Source organism: Crinia signifera, chromosome 1 (assembly GCF_055691185.1).
Source record: "Crinia signifera chromosome 1, ASM5569118v1, whole genome shotgun sequence".
In the NCBI taxonomy this organism is placed as follows: domain Eukaryota; kingdom Metazoa; phylum Chordata; class Amphibia; order Anura; family Myobatrachidae; genus Crinia; species Crinia signifera.
In genome coordinates, this window is record NC_139217.1 from 402532973 (window position 1) to 402553676 (window position 20704).

Here is a 20704-nt window from a genome sequence, read left to right on the forward strand (position 1 = left end):
GGTCGTTTTCCTTACATTTGCATCTTATTAGAATAGTAGATACAGCACTAGTGGTGCTAGCCTGCAAGTGTATCCGTACAAGGTTAAGATTTAAATACATACAAAGTCACAGATGAGGCACAACAGACCTTGGCATGAGAAGAAGCTTCAGCATCTTAGCACATTCACAGAATCATCCAACTGATCACGTCAAATTGATAGGAGTAATCTAGCAAAGTAGTCTTGTCACTTCCAGTTGTTTCATTTATGCAAATAAGCCACAGAATTTTTAGCGAGAAAGACACCCTACGGGGACAAGTCATCTTATGCTCGGAGAGATGCTATATGAGACAACTAAAGCCACATTGTATAAGAATACATTGGTATTAGGCCAATGGTGGCACCCAAGGGAAGTAAAAGCCTGCTGATATTATCTTGTTACACCCCACAAATAATTACATTTCACATTTAGGTTCAGTGTAAATGAAAATCCATTAACTTGAATAAGACAGAAGGATCATATACCTATTGTACAATCACAAGTTTTGGTCTGATCACTGAACTTTTTACTTTTCATAGTCAGAAATGTCTCTGTTCTTGTAAAGTGAATGTTGTTCCAATGGAGTTACAGTTCCTTACAAAAGATAGATCTGTTTCCATTATCAGTAATCATCCCACAACTGATGGACATTTTGCTACAATGTTCTGCACTTTCTTCAGGCATTATCTTTCCCTCAGCAGACCTTGTACATTTATTTTCTAATAAGCAGTCTCCTTATCTTTCGGAGGTGTAATAAACGCAGCGCTCCTGACACCATGATTAGTCTCACTCAGTAACATCTCTTCAGATTCACATCATGGAGTAAATCTATAGTCCTCTGATTCTGGAATGTGTCGGTTCCTGTACAGCTCATATTCCAGACATTGGAAAATCCTAATTGCATTACAGTGGTTTAGAACTAGGTAGCAAAAGGGAAAAATAACAAAATAGTCAGCAGATTTAAGATCTCTAGACCAAGGGTCCTTAAACTATTCTGCTCTGACAATAAAACAATAGAAAGTAAATAATGACAATAAAATTAATGACAGGACCCCAGAAAGTGATTCACATCACATGTGTAGTCAGCAGACAGCACATACATGGCAGCATTGTGGAGGCACTGATTTGAGATTAGAAAAGTCATCAGCCTGATGGTCAGCAACCCCATGCTGAGAAGGTCAGGACCCAATTTGGGGTCAGGACCCACAGTTTGAGAACTGCTGCTCTAGACCCAAAAAACGGAATGCTAAAATCTGAAGAATAAAAGACAAAATATTTATTGCAGTGGTAACGCAGGAGGTAAATCGGAATGGGCCCAGCAAGTGTCACTAGTCGATACACGATGTGCTGACAATGCCGGCAGCCCAGACATACAGCTCTCTGTCATTAGGTGTTGTAGCCATCAGTGAGGGGGCAATGCTGAACAGTAATGTGTAGAATCACTACCATGAGCCACTACAGAATAATGCACATATTACAAGTCAGCAACTTTTAACTTGAACAAAATAAAATAAGCATATTAACTACTAAGCAAATGAAAGGTGACAACATTCAGCTATTCAGGGGTTCTAAAACGATAGCCCTCAAACCTACAAATGTTGTGATGCCCCTGGTGTTAGCTAGGTATTCCATACTCCATTACCAACCAATGCAAACCTTGCCACATACATAACTCACTAATGAACAGGGACGCCTGCAAAGATGGTGCAGACTTTGCAGCAGGCAACGCAGCTGTGGCCTCCTAGCTGGGCTGGACCGATATACTGCTTCATAACAACATACTGGCTGCGCTATATAAGAAACTGTAATATATACATACACACACACATACACATCACTCAGGATTAAGAATGCATTCATGATAGCTTCTCCCAATGGGTGCAAGCAACTGCCACCTGTCGCCATGCTGCACATCAATCTTAGCGCGCAGTGTATATGGCGAACCGGGTGATAAACTATATGTAGGCCAGTTTGGAGGTCACCTACATGCCAGTCTAGAACTCTTGAGTAGCATGAAGGTTGTTCTAGAGCAGTGGTTCTCAGGCCCTCATACAGTTCACATTTCCCGGTCACCCAACAGGTGCACTCATTACTTCATACATTTAAAATGATCCACAGTTGGAGCTAATAATTTCCTGTGATGCTGCGAGACCTGCAAAACATGCACTGTGTGGGGTATTGAGGACCAACTTTGAGAATTTGTGTTCCAGAGTGTACAAAAACAATGATTAATCATTTGGACACTACCAAGATTGCACTTTGGACCTTATTCTGAGTGACTCGCAAGGCTGCCAATTTTGTAGCCTTGCAAGTCCATCAGACACCACCCGCATTGCCATTGCCCCCCTCGCACGCAGTACCCCCTGCACTGCTGCGAATGGATGATTTACATAATCATCCATTCACAGACGGGGAGAAATCATTTGATGGTCGCCGACCATCGAATGATTTCTCCAGCGCTCGCCAGTCAGAGACACCTATATAGTGACTCTAAACTGCAGGCGCCCTGTCGACATCCGGTGAGGTCAGCTGCCCACCCCCCATCACGGCCTCATTAGCCTGAGAACGCCCAGCGTTCTCATGGGAATGCTCATGTAACGCTGGGCATTCCCATATGCTGAAGGGGTTGGCCGGCGCCCCCCGCCCGCTGTGTATGGTGCGTGCACCCGGCGAACCGAAAGTTTGCCATGGGTGCACGCACCCTGCATGCGCAGACGCTCAACATCGGCCCTCCGTGCGAACGCACGGAGGACCAAATGGATCTGAATACGATCCTTTGAGTACGCATAACTTCACTGTTTTTGGTTCAAGCTGATCGCTCAAGTGTGTACCTAAATATCAATAAGCAGAGACTGCACTGCATGACCCAGCCGATCCACACTGTGCATTTGTACATAGCAAATCTGCAAGCACCCCTGTCTGAGACTTAACAAAATGCAAAACACTGCACAGAGATGAAAGAGCATGATGGACATATTTAATAAAGAATAAGCTCCTCAGTTATTGCAGGCATACATTATTCAGCTCAATAATACAGTCTAGAGACACATTGATCTCTAATAGTGAATATGCAAGCTTTCAACAAAGTAGTCATTGTACCAATTACAACTGAACAGCGAATCATTACTTTAATCTGGATAATAAATACTTTGTGTGGGAGGGATACTGGATACACCATAATCAAGCAATGACCCAAGGAGCATACTTATCTCTGACAATGTAGAATTGTGAGAAAGAAACAAGTCCCAATTGTCTCCAGCAATCAGGTCCTTAATAATGACAGTGATGAGCAAGAAGAGAACACTTACAGAATTAGATAAAGCCACAGGAATTAAAAGGAGAGACAAGTTTGTTTCAATGTCAGCAGTGAAAGAATAAGACTGGAAAAACAATGAACTGAATACATTTTAGACAGGGATGTACTTACAAATGTCACTTTCCCAACTTTCAGGATTTGATACTAAAAATATAGCACGGACCAGACATTAATACAGGTGACTGGAATGGAAGCATGCTGAAAGGGATACAGACCGTGGGGATTTCTCATCAAGCATGTGGCTATATAAAAGGTTCAGAGATTACTCATTTGCCAGTTGATAAAAAGGTCCAGACAATAGTTTACGGTGAGCATTTTCTTTTTGACAAACATTAAAGAAGAAATAAGATGGTGAGAACCTTAAGATGATTAAAACCTGTAAAGTTTATTTCTTGGCATTGCCTTTTTATTCGTCTCCCCTACAGTCGCGCTTAAAGACTTTTTTTAAATCTTTATTTTTTATTTTTTTTACAACCGGTATAACCTAGTTGAAATGAAAGTAAAGTCATCTGAAGAGGTAAAAGGAGAGATTAAACCTGCCAGGCTAGATGGCAAGACAGAAATATGGGGAAGATAGGCGCCAGTACATCTAAATGTTTCCTTTTAAAATATAGAAATTCACTGAGTTAAAATAGCAACAAAATGTCCAAAAATGCATCAAAATAACATATAGATACTATAAATAGAAATGAAAGTAAACATTTCCCTAGTCTGTATTATACGATTTGAGGAGTTTTTTTTTTTTTTTTATAAATACAAACATTAAGGGGGGGAATTCAATAAGCCATGGTAATTTACTGCAGGCTATTTAATGGAGGAGAATGTAAAGAAGATGCTATCTATACATGATGACAATCAAAATGAAAGAAAATGTTAAATGTATTATACACAAACACATTTTACTTTTTTTCCTCTATACTTCTCGAAATACACATTGGATGTCTTGAGTTAGAGCTCCACCTAGTGGAGATTTATGAAACGGTCATACTAAAAAATGCCTTTGTTTCCACTGAACATTACAAGTACCACCATTTTTTATCAAATATAAAAAATCAAGATAATCGGATAAAATTTTATTTGATTGATTGCCAAAAATTGGGTCAGCACGGACTGTGTAATGGTTAGCTTTACTACCTCACAGCACTTAAGCTGGCCATACATCAGAAAGATCGATCTTAAGATCGATTGCGCTCATGATTGTGTACAATTTCCCTTGAAATCCCCGGCAGTCCTTGGTGGTTTTTGGACACACAATCTACACACAATCGATCATACAATCAATCATACAATCCATCTGCTGCATGATTGTGTACACAAGATGTGCACACAATCTGCATACAATCCATCATACAATCAGTCATACAATCCATCTGCTGATTGATTGTATGATTATGTACATAAGATGTGCACACAATCTGCATACAATCCATCTTACAATCAGTTGAGATTGTATGATTGGGTACAATATCTTTCTGATGTATGGCCACCTTAAGGTCATGGGTTAATTTCCTACCATGGCCCTAACTGTGTGAGTTTGTATATTCTCCATGGGCTTGCATGGGATTTATTGAGCTACAGGTACCTCCCACATTCCAAAAATATACCGGTAAGTTAATTCACCCCCTCAAAAAAAAATGTGTATGCGTGCATGTCTTTACGTTACACTACATGGGCTAAAGTGGTTACATACTGTATCTGCCTTCAAAATTCTATGTTTCTATTACCTGTAACATAATATGAATACAGGAAAAGCATACCACTGGACAATAATCATACTGGAACGTATAATGCTTATAATGTACATCACAGGTTCTCAGCTCTGGACAGCAAGTACCACCAACAGGTCATGCTTTGTGGATTTATTTAATCGTGCACAGGTAACACACGATTTTGCTAGGTAAGGACGTATTCAGACAGAGATCATCAAATAATGACCTATTAGGAAGACTTCAAGGTGGAGAACCATTGATGTACATGACGGCTGCTAACCAAATATTGGGGGAACAATTACAGAAAGAAAAACAATAACTGAAAGCGCAAACAAACAAAATATGTTCAGACACATTTTTGACAATCACTATGTTGATATGTCAACACCAGAAATTAAAGTTATGTTGGTATGGGTTAAAATGTGAATATAGGGAATGCTGACAATGAAAATAAAAAATAGAAACTATTTTATTATATAACTTCTAATAAAAATGGCCCTTTTCTGACAGCCAGTATGCAAAAGCCTACAAAGCGGAGACTCATGGGCAGAAGTATAAAACGCAATACCAGCCTCATGTGAAAAAACAAGGATATTGTGTACAGATGTGTCCTCAGAAAGGATTGCTGCAATCGCGCCATACAGCCCATCTCCATGCAACAGGTCACGCGAGACTTTGTTGCATCAGGTGTCTTTTATTGTTGAAATTGTGTCTTAAGCCCCAGACACACCAGCCGATACACTTCCCAATACAATAATCCTGGGGGAACGATATAGCCCATAAACACTGAACACTGTTGTAAAATGATATCATTCTGTGATGTCACTGGTCACCGCTGCTAGCATGACTATAAAGTCAACATTGGGCATGCAGCAAAGACGACGGAGGGGATCATTGATGCGTGGGAGCGTACAAACACTGAACGAAATACAAACCATTTCAGTCCGAAATCGTCTTTAGTAACAATGGGGCAGATGTATTAAGCCTTAAAAAGAGATAAACGCGGGGGTCGTAACTGTCCAGCCAATCAGCTCCCAACTGTCATTTTTTTCAACGACTGTCCATTTCGTGACAATTGGAAGCTGATTGGCTAGATGTTTATCACCCTCGTATTTATCTATAGTTAAGGCTTAATACATCTGCTCCAGTGTGATGTTGGCAACAACCCATCTTCTATAGAACTCCTCTCATCTTAGTAAACTGACCCCTCTGAATCTGTATATGAAGTGCTACGATGCAGCGGATTGGCTTTTTTCCATGCCATGTTCCATTTCTTTGTATACAGCCTCAATCATACAGAGACAAGTGTCACATATCAATATTGTCAGTAAGCAGCATAGTCTCCTGATGTATCTTCATTGCATCACACTGCTACATAAGCCGTGTACACACAGCAGCAATGTTTGCTGAAATCGCTGGCAATATGGTCGCTGGTGACCATATTGCCAGTGATGGGAGTGTGCCCGGCGATAAATCGCCAGGTGCGCGCTCCCGTTTTCAGCCCCGTTCTAATCGTGGTTGCTCCTGCGACCAGCTGATTACCTCTGCGGCACCGCCGGCAGAGGTTCCCTTTCATCAGCGACCATCTCTGGTCGCTGATGAAAAGGAGACACTGAGCAATATATCTCCCCCGTGTTTACGCACCTTAAGACACACTGATGGCACAAAAAAATTTATAATAAAGACACTAGGATAGATGTTATGCTGACACATCTGTAGAGTAGCATGGAACCTGGAAGACACTTGTGCTAGACATCGCTCATGTAAAATGAATAATGTAACTGTGCTCAGCTACATAGCACAATACATAAGAACTTAGGCCCTCATTCTGGTTGACCCGCAGCTGTAACAGCTGCGCAGGAAGCCAGCTGGGTAACTCTCCCATAAACAAACCAAAAGTAAGCAAATATAATTTTTGGAGTTGTAGAGGTTAAATCTACAAGACAAATTGTAATCCTATAACGATCTCCATTACTTCTACAGCAATAAAGCTGTCCAATCATAGTCTCACTCACCATAGAAGTTACCGATCTGGCATCTTCTTCATAATTTACTACAGGGGGAGGTTCCTTCCCATCATTCTCCTGCACCTTCTGATCCAGCAGCTCCTTCTGGGCAGATAGTTTTGCTTCTGTACATTTGAGGTGCTGAATGGTTTGCTTCAGCTCTTCAAGTGCCTGTTTCCGACTTAATAAGAGTACAATACTAAAAGAAGAGAAAACAAAGCACTTACTATTGGAGACAAGAAATCAGACAATGTAGAAAGCTATCATCATTTAGGATGTCTTTTTCTGGTCCACTGCACATATGCTGGGGAAATTCTCTCCTGTACACATATCTGCGATGAGCCAATAAATGGATTGAGTAACTGCCATTCTGTGTATCACTGTTCTAAGAGGCATATGCAGCTGTGGCCACATACAGCTAGCCCCTCTACACGTTAAACAGCCTTTCTAGTGCTGAGCGTGTTTTCGTGTAACCTTTTCCATTAAAATGCATCTTATTTACTTAACAATGCAAATGAGATGTTTATCTGCATAATATATGCTAAAATAGACTTTTCCTAGACAATACTAATGTAGCGATTCACTCTACTTGTACTATAATTCTGATAGCAAAGCCAATAAGATGCTTTTCCAGGGAAAAAGATGCCCGCTGCTAATGGAGTTGCATGGGAATTGATGGCATACTAGAGGATGCCGGGGTGCCCCGGGGGTTAGTACTCAATTTAGAAACACATAAACAAATGACCCAAAGTGTTGCTTAGGATGTAAGTCTCATTTGCTGGTGCATTGCGGGTGGTTGCAAGTATTTTTTATTTTTAATAAAACATCACATTGCAGTGTCCAAAAGAACCTCTTCCCTTACATGCACATGTGATGGACCAACAATTGAGGAACTACCTATTTGTGTATTAGTGTTTATCTAAATCAGTCCTGTCCTTTTTTACTTACTAAAATTGGCACTATATATATATATATAGGTTATATACAACAGGTTAAGCATACAGTAGAGAGGAAACAAGACAATGTTTTACTATTATGAATGCAATGAGAAGACTGCAAGCGCACTTACAGTTTTGTAGCAACTAAAGGTTATTTATTAGCAGTAGTGGCTCCAGAGGTGGGGCTGCAGCACAGATCAAAATTCAAATAGGGGAGTCACAACAACTGCCGGTGAGTCAGTTTGGAATGGCAGCTGGTGGCAGTGGGTGTGGCTCCCCTATTTGAATTTTTAACTGTGCTGCAGTCTCTCCTCTGGAGCTGCCATTATATAATATCATGCAGCACTGTACACATCTCTGATCCAGCACATATTTACACCAGCCATATAGCCCACAAGCTATCTATGCATCCTCACACAACCTAATTGAGAATGTTCCTGTTACCCCCCTTGTTATGGCATGGAGATGCCCACAACTCCGTAGTTTGATGGTATATGTAGATGATGAGCCCCACTCATCCTATGCATCAAAGGATTTAACAATAACATCGGACACAAAATTGATTATAGAAGTGACTCAGAAAGTAGCTGGTGTATTCGCCACATAAAATAGGAATAGTAGTAGCATAATACTAACTGGAACAATGTATGTGAAATGTAATCTAATAATCCTACAGGAAGGGAAGAAACAGAAGAATCCCTGTATCTAAGTAGGCATAGTTTGGCAAATGTGGTGTTTCAAACTAAATAAATAATGGATGGGGCCTAATGTGATCCAGCATAATGTTACTCGATACATAAATTAACATCTTTCATGTGCGGCCACTGCGGTGTACAATATGATCCTTAGTCCATAGTAGAACACATGCGGATGAAAATACCTATGGCAAGCGCAGAGGCACAGAACTGGGGTATGTTTACCTAAACATTTATCAAAGTCAAATTAAAAAAGTAAGATAACTAATGCTGATAGTAAATGGCTGAAAAATATAACCGCATTTGAACCAAAATTAAAGTGATTACAATTGGTTTAATTAAAAGGGAGTTATTTGTACAAATACCAGAAAATGTGGTCACTCCTTACACAATATAAGCAACAAACTTACTCAGACTTTTTCTCACAAGCATTAGCAGATTCTTCTATGTCTTTTTCTTTTTCAGCCAGGATTTCCTCTTTGCTTAATAGTGACTGCTGAGTCTGCACAAGCTCATCAGATGCGGTTTTTAACCTGCAAAAAGAATATAAATAAATTGCGGTATATTCCAAAGTTGACTCAGAGGGCAACACAAAATAGGGAAATGATACAACGTGTGAGATTACTGTCCACAAGAGGACATTTTAAAAAATAAGAAAACAAAGAAATGAATTAGTCTTGCTTTTAGACAGACACAGCTCAACCTAAAGGCCCCCATACACCAGAACAATATTTAACCCAAGCGTACGACAGATTGTATGTACATCACGTGCACACGATCGTATGATGTGCGGTCCCGTGGGTCAAGTGGTTGGGCCTCTAATATGATGTGCTGCACATCTGATCAGTCATGATTGAGAGCAGGTTGCAAGTGCTTTTAAGCACATGCAACTGGTAGTTCGGCGGCTCAAACGACCAGCGCCTTTGAAGTGGAAGTTTTCAGACCATTTAGGGGCATACAATCGACCGGTCTTATGCAGAAGCTGGATAATAGGACAGATTTTGTGCACATCGTGAGTACATCGTGTGTCCAAAAAACACTAATTAATGAGTCTGGACTGCCGGGGAGTTGAAGGGAAATCTTGACACAATTATGATTGTGAGTAGGTCGCGCTGATAAATGGCCAGTCTCACTCTACATTGAAACTGATGCGCTCAAGAAGCACAAGTAGCCAATCACTCCGGTAGTCTGCTATTGAGTTTATAGGATCCAGACGTTGGGTTGACATGGAAATGGACAACCTGACTTTTCCATGTATTTTATTTATTTAACTTTTTTCATATTTTATCCTTCACGTGGACAACAACTGGGAACGGTACAGTGTGTCGAACACAGTAGTAAATTGAGAAAGCTGGCCCACAGCAAGGCAAGTGAATGCCGTGCAATAATTGGGAGTCCACATGCTCAGATGTAGAGATTGACACAGTGTCCATCTTTTCCTGTCAACATTGTCAATGTTGGCTTTCTGGGGTCGACCTAGACATTGTTGACCTTATGACCCACCCCCAAGTGTATAGCGATAAATAACACTTAAGCAAAACAACATAAATACGCTCCAATTAATGTTTGTACTAAGAGCTAAATAATTTCCAGTGCAGATTACAATTTGTCTGCAGACTCCACCGTTACCTAGTATGGTATTAAGACTGAGGGCCTTATTCTAGTTAACTCAGAGGCAAATTCCTTCTTAGCTGGACAAAACCATGTGCACTGCAGGTGGGGCAGATGTAACTTGTGCAGAGAGAGTTAGATTTGGGTGGGGTTTTACTTCAAAGTGAGATCTATATTGCAGTGTAAAAATAAAGCAGTCAGTATTTTCCCTGCACAGAAACAAAATAAGTCACCCAAAGCTAAATCTCTCTGCACATGTTACATCTGCCCCCCTGCAGTGCACATGGTTTTGTCCAGCTAAGAAGGAATTTGCCTCTAAGAGTGAACTAGAATAAGGCCCTTAGTGCATGCAGCACCTAGTCGCTCCCAGGTTCTCCTACATAAAGTGCATGGATAGAGGATGCAAGCACACGCATGTTCCCACTATCCTGTGAGAAGTATGCCACGATGTGTAACGAGGACACATCTATACATCATTATGGGTGGACTGCAGCAGCTTTATTATAGTGATTCCAGAAGCTGGGTAGCTCTAATAACTGGTACTTTGAACAATAACAAAAAAAGTATAGCATATGTAAATGAATCCTTAAGCTGCGTACATAACTTAATTATGTGTGTACCCAGTGTAATTGTGCGCTATGGGGGCGCAATGGAGTGTAAATATCGTCAAATGTATAAACACTTTGCCATGACGAGTGCCAGCCAAGGAGAGTAGGGGTGCTAATTTGCTCTTAAAAGCAAGTCCATAATAGCAATGTCTCTAGTTGCCCCTGCAACAGGGCATGCGGAGGGTGTTACTGACAATATGGGTGAGCGTGCATCATCAGCAACATCAAAACACTGTATGATTCTTAGATTTGGTCATTCTGATCCACTGGAATCAGCAAAATCAATGGCACTGAGGTACTACACTTGAGTCTGAATAGGTGTACAAAGTGCTACAATGCAGTGGCCGCGACATTGTCATGCCGAGATCCAATGTGTTTCTTCTGAGAATTAGTACATTTTTAAAACTATTTAGTGTGTGGTTAAGGTCACAACCCAGTGTCTGTAGAGCACTGAGGGTGGTGTTTCACTGTGGCTGTGATTGAGTAAGAAGCAAAAACCAAAACAAAAAAGACTAAACGCTACATGTCCTGCAGTGGCCTAGTCACGCCAAGCATCCCACGCCATATGGCAAATAAATGCTACGTCTGTACAAAACATATGATCTTATGGATAAAAAATCCATTATGAAACATGTGAAGATAAGTGCTTAAAGCCAGACACTATTTTTATTTTATTCTATTAAAAACAAACTATGAAAACTGAAAGATATCTTACATTGAATTTAAACTGTCTGCTGTGAGGTTGTTCCACATGATCTCATTCGCCTGCAGATTCTCGATTTCCTCCAGTAAAGATAAGTCAAACTCTATATCCTCTTTCTTGGACTCTGGCGACCTATGATGAAATACAAACATAGAATAAAAATGATTTCATTAAACAAAAAGGTAGCTAGCTAGCAGAAAAGCATGTAGTGCAAACTGCAAACAATTTATTTTAATTAAATGAGGATTTCTAAACAAAATGACATATTGTACCTCCAAACACATGACCTTAACACATGCACAAAGGCAATCAAAAATAAGTTAGAATATCATCATTGAAGGTCTCCATTCATATGCTAGGTACTGTAATTATGTATTTAAAATGATATATAACTAATAAAAGTTTACATGAAATAAAATTAGTTGACTGTTACAAGTCACATGGCTGACTTAAATGCTACAGAGTTCCAGATTGGTAAGTACTCATACCCAATTCTAAAGCAAGGTTTATATAATGGAGCAACGTCAATTATTCCATCTTTACTGCCAATTTCCCTTGCCCACAACTAGCCAAATTGACGCATACAGTAGTGTTCCCGCTATGCTGTTTTAGCAGGGCGCTGCGCCCTGCTTGATTCTTAAAGGGCAAAATTCACCCTCTCGCAGCGCCCCGCTATAACAGCACACGTAAACGGCGATGCCCGGCGCTTCCCCGGCAGTATAGTGGCTTCGGAGGGGCCGGGCCCGCCCCCTTTGATGACGGTGGTGGCCGGGCCCGCCCTCTTTCATGATGTCACGGGCCGGGCACGCCCCTTTCATGACGTCGGCAGCCCGGGCACGCCCCTCTTATGACGTCGGCAGCCCGGGACCGCCCCCAGCTGTGCTGTCGGCGGGCCCAGTCCGCCCCCGGCTCCCTGCCCGGTGGCCATCCTAGAGTGAATACAGTACATACTAGAAAGACAGACCTAAAGGATCCCCTAGGTTCCTGTTGCCCGGAGAGGTCCCCAGTGGGTCAAGGGAGCACTCTGTGCGATTTCTCCAAGGGGAGAAGTTGCCGCAGTGTATGGGGGCCTTTAGTAATCTTGTCTAAGTTCACCAAAAGGATAACTTATACAACTACTAGCATAGTATGAGGAAACCTACACAGTTTAGCAGAAAGAGAGATAATGGGGGCATTTAATGTGTACCAAAATTTCCCGAAACTCGGACATAATGGAACACATCTATTCAATATGGCCGTTTCTGACCACATTCAAGGGATAAAGATTGCACTTTTTTTAAAAGTTGAATCCGCATTGTTAAAATTGGCCACTGGATTGTCAAATCCTGCTGCCATTTTGGACAATACACTGGCGGTCCGACTATCCAAACATTTTCAACAATGAGAACACTGAATTCCAACTATAGAATTGACGTCTGAATCATGATTGAATACCCTTCTTTACCTGTATATGAATTAACTATTAAGGAAATTTAAGAAATAAGAAAAAAAACCTTACCGGCTTTTCTCAATGAAGTTGTCATACTCTGTAGTTGGATTTATTTCTTGAACACACAACTCTATTTCTTTGTGCACTGCCACAATTTCATCAGATACAAGGCTGGTAATTTGACAATACTCATCAAAAATCCCTTTCCTAAAGCGGCAAAAGTTTTAAAGGAAACAGATCATCATGTGTAGAACATGCATAAAGTAGTCAAAGAAGAAAAAAAAAAAAACACAAATTTTTTGACAGTGATCTTCATAGAACATGTTGCATGCAGTACTTGGTAGAATTAAATGATCATCTTGTAACATTTTTTCTCTTTGCTTTTCCTTGTGTTTCAAGTGTTACTTCCAAACTACCTAAGTATAGAAAAGTATTCCCCCACAAACTAAGCTTTGTAAACTAGACCGAGTTTAAAATGTTCCTATTTTCCCAGACATTTTATACGTCAGTGTCACTACAATGCGAGTGTGGTAGTGGTGGGGGGATTGTATAGAAGCATTGGCCAGTATTCAATGCTGGCATTCACTATGTGCAGCAAACCCTGTTTAGGATTCGTTGCACATTTGCCGGCATCCAGAGGGCTGGAGGATTCGTAGCCAGCCCTCCCTCTTCCCCTATTCAATGCATCAGGCGAATTTTAACACCACCACCACCGGCGAAAATCACGGAGAAAGCAATTCTCCATTCTAGCATTGAATACACTCTCGGCGAATTAGAGTCAAAACCCCATTGAAAAACACCAGAGAATTACAACGAGCATGAAACTGAGAACTGGCCGGCACTCACTGTTCGCTTTTGGTGAACATTGAATACAGTGAATATCATTTTAAGTGAAAAGATTCACTATTTCGCTGAAAAACAGCCCAGTTCAAAAAAAGGTACATATCAGCATATAAAATGTTCTGGTTAAAAAATGCTGAGGAGAATAAATACTATTTTATGTACTTCTCAGACAGGCAATTAAGAATCCAGGGTTGCATGATTTAAATCAAATGAATAAATCAAAGATTTACATCAAATGATTAAATCATAATTTAAAAAATCAAAACGTTAAAAAAATGCCAAATTTTGCTTATAACGAATTATACGTGCAGGTTATCAACTTTCGGGCATCCATGAAATCATTTACCCCATACATGTTTGAAGTAAACAATTTACGCCAAGTATCTGCTCTAGTCTAGTGGATGTCCTACGCAGCTCAACATCAGTTTACTTCTGCAGTAAATTTTCTGAAGCAGATGTTCACCGCAGTTTCATCAAGTGCAGGAATTAAAAGGATTTTTTTTTTTAACGTATGTTTTTTACAATCCAAAACACACCACAGACTGGAAAATTAAAAAGCAGCTAAGCTGGTTGCATGCTACAAAGCCTTTTTTCTGTTGAGGACGTAGACAAAGGGCAGTATTCAATGAGAAAAATTCTCCGTGCATGGCGAGAGATTTTTTCTCTCGCCATGCACTCGCCCTGTTCCGGAGGGCTCGCTGCCACTCCTGCTCCCACTATTCAATGTGGTTAAGACTCACCGCCACTCGCGGCGAGTCTTAACCCCTGCAGAGGACAAGCATCCGCGGCAGGGAGCCAGGGGACGGTGGCAGCCAGGGAGATTAAAGTCTCCCTGGCTGCCCCAGAACATATGTGGAGGGGAGGAGGGCTCCCCGGGACCCAGGCAGCACAAGCTGCCCCCCCCTATAGCCAGCGGGGGACCCAGTATTCACTACACCCGATCGGGCATATGTAATAATCGGGTGCAGTGAATATATGAATATCTAATGAGCGGCTCGAGAGCTCCGGCCCCCTGCTGGCTGCTCTGTGTAAAAAAAAAAAAAATTTAAAAAATATTTTTTTTTAAATTAAATATATATATATATATAAAAATAACATGCCCCTTCACAGAAAAAAAATCCAGTTCTCCATGAAAAGATGGAGAATTGCTACACGGAGAGACACGACGAAAATCACTTAAAAAGACGGAGAAAATATCACATTGAATAGGGTGGTTCACTTTTGAATACTGGCCAAAGACATGAACATGTATGACCCTAACAGTACTTCATGATGCAACTGTTTAGTATGTATTTATTATATTACCGTGTTCATTTTGTTACTGTTCTCACTATAAAAAAATGTTCATGTATTACTAAAGCAAGGTGTAAACATCTCAAATTAAAAACAGTTCACTTAAGAACGGTTTAAAGCCCCAAAATCTGACATAATTCCCAAAACTTTGCTTTATAACAAAAAATCCATTTTTTTTATCCGTATTTTTGTTTTTAATCCGATTTTTATTCACACTGTAAGAAACAGCGTTTGCCACCCAAGGAGAATTGTGCTACATAGTGTTCTATCCACAACTACAATTAAGCATGTTAGTTATAAGTTTATGGAAACATGGAAAATAAATAGTTCACAGCTTGGTTAACACTTTCACATCCCTCTTGAACCAGAATTTAGTAACTTGGCTAAAAACATTTCTGGTTCTATATAACAGAGCTAGCAGTGCCATGTTGACAAAATGCATGTAAAATGCACAGAACCCTACAAAGGGGTACTAGAATATTATTTTATAGATATCGTATAAAAAAGGGAGATAAAGCTGCAGAGAGATACTGAAAAAACCAATGAGCTCCTGTCATTTTTTCAAACACAGCTTTACAATAACATCCGCTGATTGGTTGTACATTGGTTGTACATTAAGTATCCAAATTATAAATTCTCTCTCTCTCGCTAAAACAGGGATCCTCAAACTATTTTGCTCCAGGACCCCATTAGACAATAAAAATACTAATAATATTATTATTAATAATTAAAAAAAAAAAAAATTACAGGACCCCAGCAAGTTACTGCAGAAGGTCACCACATCACACATGTAGGTAGACAGCACACAGCATTGTGGAGGCACAAAATGATGGGAGGAGTCTGAAATAACAACTCAACAGATTTTTCAGACTCCATGAAACCCTGACTGAGATTAGAAAAGTCATCAGCCTCACAGTCACTAGCATGGAGTCGCAACCCCATGCTGAGAACCCACAGTTTGAGAACCACTGCTCTAAAATATATATATTTTGCTATATGATCTGTTTCTCTGCCCTATTTACCAGAATGGAGGAGAAATTAATTTATTAAGCTGCACTTCCCAAACTGGGACAAAATAGTCTGTATGATTAAAGGTTGTTTTTACAATGCACTATGGTCTATTTCAGAGGTAGGCAAGTAATTTTTAATGGAGTCTGGATATTTATAATTATTTTAATTGAGGTCCACAAAATCAAATATCTATAATGTAATTAATAACATATTTATATTTTGGTGCAGAAACTTATACTACATTCCTTAAAATGTAAGTATAAGTTTCAGCACCAAAATAAAAACTTGAGGCTTAAAACTTTAAAACAAGCCCGCACCGCTGGGTAGCTCGTTTTCAGTCCATCTCCTGTGCGCTCGCCACACTATATAAAATCAACTCCACGCCGACGTGGATAGTGGGGGTATGAAAAGGTCGGAGGACGCGTACCGCCGCCCCTCGCATTGAAAACACCCATTAGGGTGCTTATACAATTTAAAATCGTATACCACTGTATATACCATACAATTCGATGGTATACAATTTAAAATTGTATAACATCGGCTAACATTGCATCGCATCGCATCGCATACCATTGTATGCCTTATGGTATGCGATGCGATTGGCGCCGTGCTAGGAAACAAGTACCCAAAATTTTAATAGCAATTAAAGTGCGATTAAATAGACCGCAACACCTTTTTAAAAACAACCTTTAACCATATATATTTAAAAATAAATAAATCATGTTATGTACGCAATGGAAATCCAACTTACAGGGCTTTGATCATTTCCTCCTGCATGGTCTGTAGTGAATCTAGAAGAAGAGGAAGTGTGGAATTGTAGTACTGATTTTGGTGAAGCTGCGCTGCTTTCAGTGAGAGAACATATTGGTTGTGGAGCATGTGGAGTTTCATGGTGGCTTTGTCATACCGATCCTTGGCTTTTTCAGTCTCTTTTCCTGTATTGTAAAAATGAAATGACCACATTAAAAAACAGCTGCTCAGATTTCTTTGCATTTATATTATATCATATTCCATAAGAACGGGACACAAAATTGGTAATAAATTGATATCCATTGCTAAATAATACATATTTTTACAGCATACAAAATTCTAAAGCTGCACACAGCATGCATCCTAGACATTGCTGGGAAGGTTTAAAATCACTTGGTTACACATTAGATGATATTGTCAATTAACGATATCGTCAACGATTTTGATTAATCTCCCGGCCAAATACTGTAAATATAGCTTAGTGTGTATCCAGCTCGACACAGATCCTTCCTCCCTGATTTAGCATCATTGTGTTATAAATCATGAGTATGGCAGCACCCCCAGTGTCTTTACCAGATCTATAGGTCCTGACAGGTGAGACAAGTTGCAGAGCATCTGAGTGCTTTTCGGTGATCGTAAGTATAGTGGAAGAGCGGCATCTTGCCCCCCCACCCTCCACTGCATTCCCCCTTGAACAAAAGGACAACTAAAAATATAGTGTGGTCCTCTGTTCAAACATTACTGCTGGGCTACTCTCCAAACATTAAAACCTGTTGTGGGTGAAAAACACTCACCACGTTGAACTTTTCACATGGTTTTGCCTAGTGTTTCACTAAATTGCCCCCCTATATTTTCCCACTCCTGCCCCCCCCCCTCCCCCCCCTATTGTGGAAAATGGCTGGCACTTTACTGCAAGAAATATTAAAGCTGTCTCCTTGAGAACTTGAAAGAAGCTTCGGATGATTTATACTCCAATTCCTAACTGCATATACTAGAGTACTTGTTTTTTGGGGGGGTTAGTTTGTACTACACTTAATCACTATTGGCCAGAGTACTGCATCAAAACTTTATTTTGAGGTAAATATGATGTATTCACCTGTACAGTGGATATCTACACCGCCAGTGTTTTTCCTGGAACCACAAGCTCGCAGTTAAAAAACGGACTGTTGGTCTTCATTGAACACACTCAGGTTTGCTTGAGATACTATTACCACCACACTATTCATCAAATAATAGTATATTATTTGGATTGCTGAATGTTGGTCAATTTGCTATATGCTCAATATTGTTTTATAGTGTTCATTCTAGCACCTGCTATTTTGAAAACTCATGCAGTTCCTCTTTCCTGCCTGGGGTGTCACTGTCTGCTGTGGTGTTACTAGCACAGGTTTGGTTTGCATATCAGTGCTGATATACAGACCACACTGTGCTAGAAGCACTACAGCAGACAGCGACACCCCAGGCAGGGAAGAGGAACTGCATGAGTTTTCAAAGATGGCGGGTGCTAGAATGAACACTATTTTACTTGATACCATTATTAATGAAACAATGCCACCTACTGGCTTTATTTTATAGTGTTTCATATTTACGCAGTATATTTTAACCTATTATATGATCTGAAATCACTCAAATATACTTAAAATTTTAAAATTGATTTCTCTCTCAAAAAAACCCGAAGAGAATGAATACTGCTTCAAAAAGCTATTACTGCATTACATAACTATAGTATTGTACGGTTACTTTGGTTTTTAATATTACTGTATATATATATACAGTTTTTGGCAGGGTTAACATTTAGATCCTTATACACATAAATAAAACACGGATTAGTACTGAGAAAACCGAATAAATTCTTATAATTCTTTACACCCCTTTGTCCTATTATATTTAATATAATACCGTTGTATACTAGCACTACTCAATAGGTTTTAGTTGTGAAGGATAAAGGGTGCAACTCATTGGGATTAATCTCTGTTGGTGAGTCTATAGAATGTTTTGTTTTGTAATCATCCTGGTAACTAATAAAACTTGCTGTTACAGTACGTCACGCACTGGTAGACTTTACCAAGTACCAGATATCATATTGAAATTTTATGGTTATTACACAGAGAGCTACCACACAAAAATAGGCTATGGCTGACCCACCATCCCCTCTTTCTACCACTTAGAACAGGGAAACGGATACTCCTCTTGACTCTATGCATAACAATTCTTTCCCATCTCCTACTGAGAATGTTGGTGTTTGAAATGTCACTATTATTCAATGTTTCTTTTCTTCTGCAAGACAACTGCTAAGTATTATATTGTGAAGTGTTAAGTTAATAAAAATTAACTTGAAAAAGAAAAACTTAAAATGATACATATGTATCAGGTTAGTGAACTCATAAACAGACTATAATATACATTTAATATGAATATTCTCACAATTAATGTTATTACGAGGGATATAACTTTGCATTTACTGAACCTATGTTCCACATTACTTATTAAGTGAACCATAAGCTGGATCATGTATGGTTGATGCTCATCAAATAAAATGGGATACACTGGGTTTACCAAACTAATTCCTTTTCATTGTTGTTATGAAGCACAGACTGCCTTGGCTCTAGTAACACACTGCTTGCTTCAACTTGTCCCAGAATGAGCAGCATTTCAACATCACGGTCTCATTTCCTTACAGATTGATTTAAACAGCCAACCAACTGGGACAAACCAGATGAAAAACAGCCAGCCTCCACTGCACATATTCTGTTGCCAGGAAACTCTATCTGTGAAGAAGATATTTGCAAATACAAAACCGGTCCTCTAAAACATAAATGCCTAATTAAAAGCATGATAGGCTATGCCATTTTGCATGCTAGGACTAGCTTAATATGTTTAATTACAGCAAGCTTACAATATTGCACATGTTTAACCTTGTTTCAACCTCAGGGATGTTAAAGCTGCAATATACTAGCAACGTGCCCCGATTCCAGTTTTTTATGTTTTGAGCTGCCCCCCAGCCACAGCCCCTAGGGTATTTCTTGCAATAAAAAGATTATTCATCTTAACAGACTGTGTATAATTATCACGAATACATCCAACATTGGACACATGAAGATGATCTCCAGAATGTATTTCTGACAACTGGGTGGCACATGTTATGTATTAGGTTGCGCACCCCAATCATTTTTTCTGTTGTAACCCCATAGTTTTGTATACTTTTTTCTGTAACATGAGTAGAGCAAAAGTCCACAAAGTATAGTCTACAAGCGAGCCAGCATATAACTGTGCATCAGCCCCACAGAGTTAAAATATATTATGACTTCAAACTATTTTTGAGAAGATCTCAACTGTACAGTATGTACTGTAGTACCGTGTTTTTTTTTTTTTTTAGAAATTATCTTTTAAATGTGATTTTGAAATTGTGAATTATTTAAATTTAGTCATATGGTGTTCTATTTTACGTTATATTGTAAACAAAATGTTTTTACTTTTATTTAAAAAAAAAAGTCTTTATGTTTGTCTGAGAAACTTTTATATATGCTAATAAACACCAACGCTTGTAGATATTTGTGAATCATTTGCATGCCCTGCGTGCGAATCACACATGCGAATGGGTGGTGCCAGTCAACAATTCGCAAGGTGGGGTTTGGTGGACTCGCTAGGCTGAACCCCCTTAATACAGAAACCCCATAGTCTGCTATAATATCCCAGTTAATATACAGAATACAAAAAAAAACGGGAAATCTTAGGTAGAAAATTAAAAAATGGATCAGTCAATCTGGGTTGAC

At 39.6% G+C, this 20704-nt stretch overlaps 1 protein-coding gene across 6 annotated transcripts in view; it reads right to left on the reverse strand.

Moving 5' to 3' along the window:
• Positions 1 to 20704, reverse strand: part of FER (FER tyrosine kinase) — a 209738-nt gene that overhangs the window by 159579 nt on the left and 29455 nt on the right. For all 6 annotated transcript variants that reach the window (XM_083151694.1, XM_083151692.1, XM_083151688.1 and 3 more), the window contains 5 exons: positions 16933 to 17116; positions 13104 to 13241; positions 11618 to 11737; positions 9094 to 9216; positions 7060 to 7249 (listed from right to left, as the gene is read on the reverse strand). In XM_083151694.1, the coding sequence (XP_083007820.1) occupies positions 7060 to 7249; positions 9094 to 9216; positions 11618 to 11737; positions 13104 to 13241; positions 16933 to 17116 (755 nt within the window). The remainder of the gene's footprint in view (positions 1 to 7059; positions 7250 to 9093; positions 9217 to 11617; positions 11738 to 13103; positions 13242 to 16932; positions 17117 to 20704) is intronic.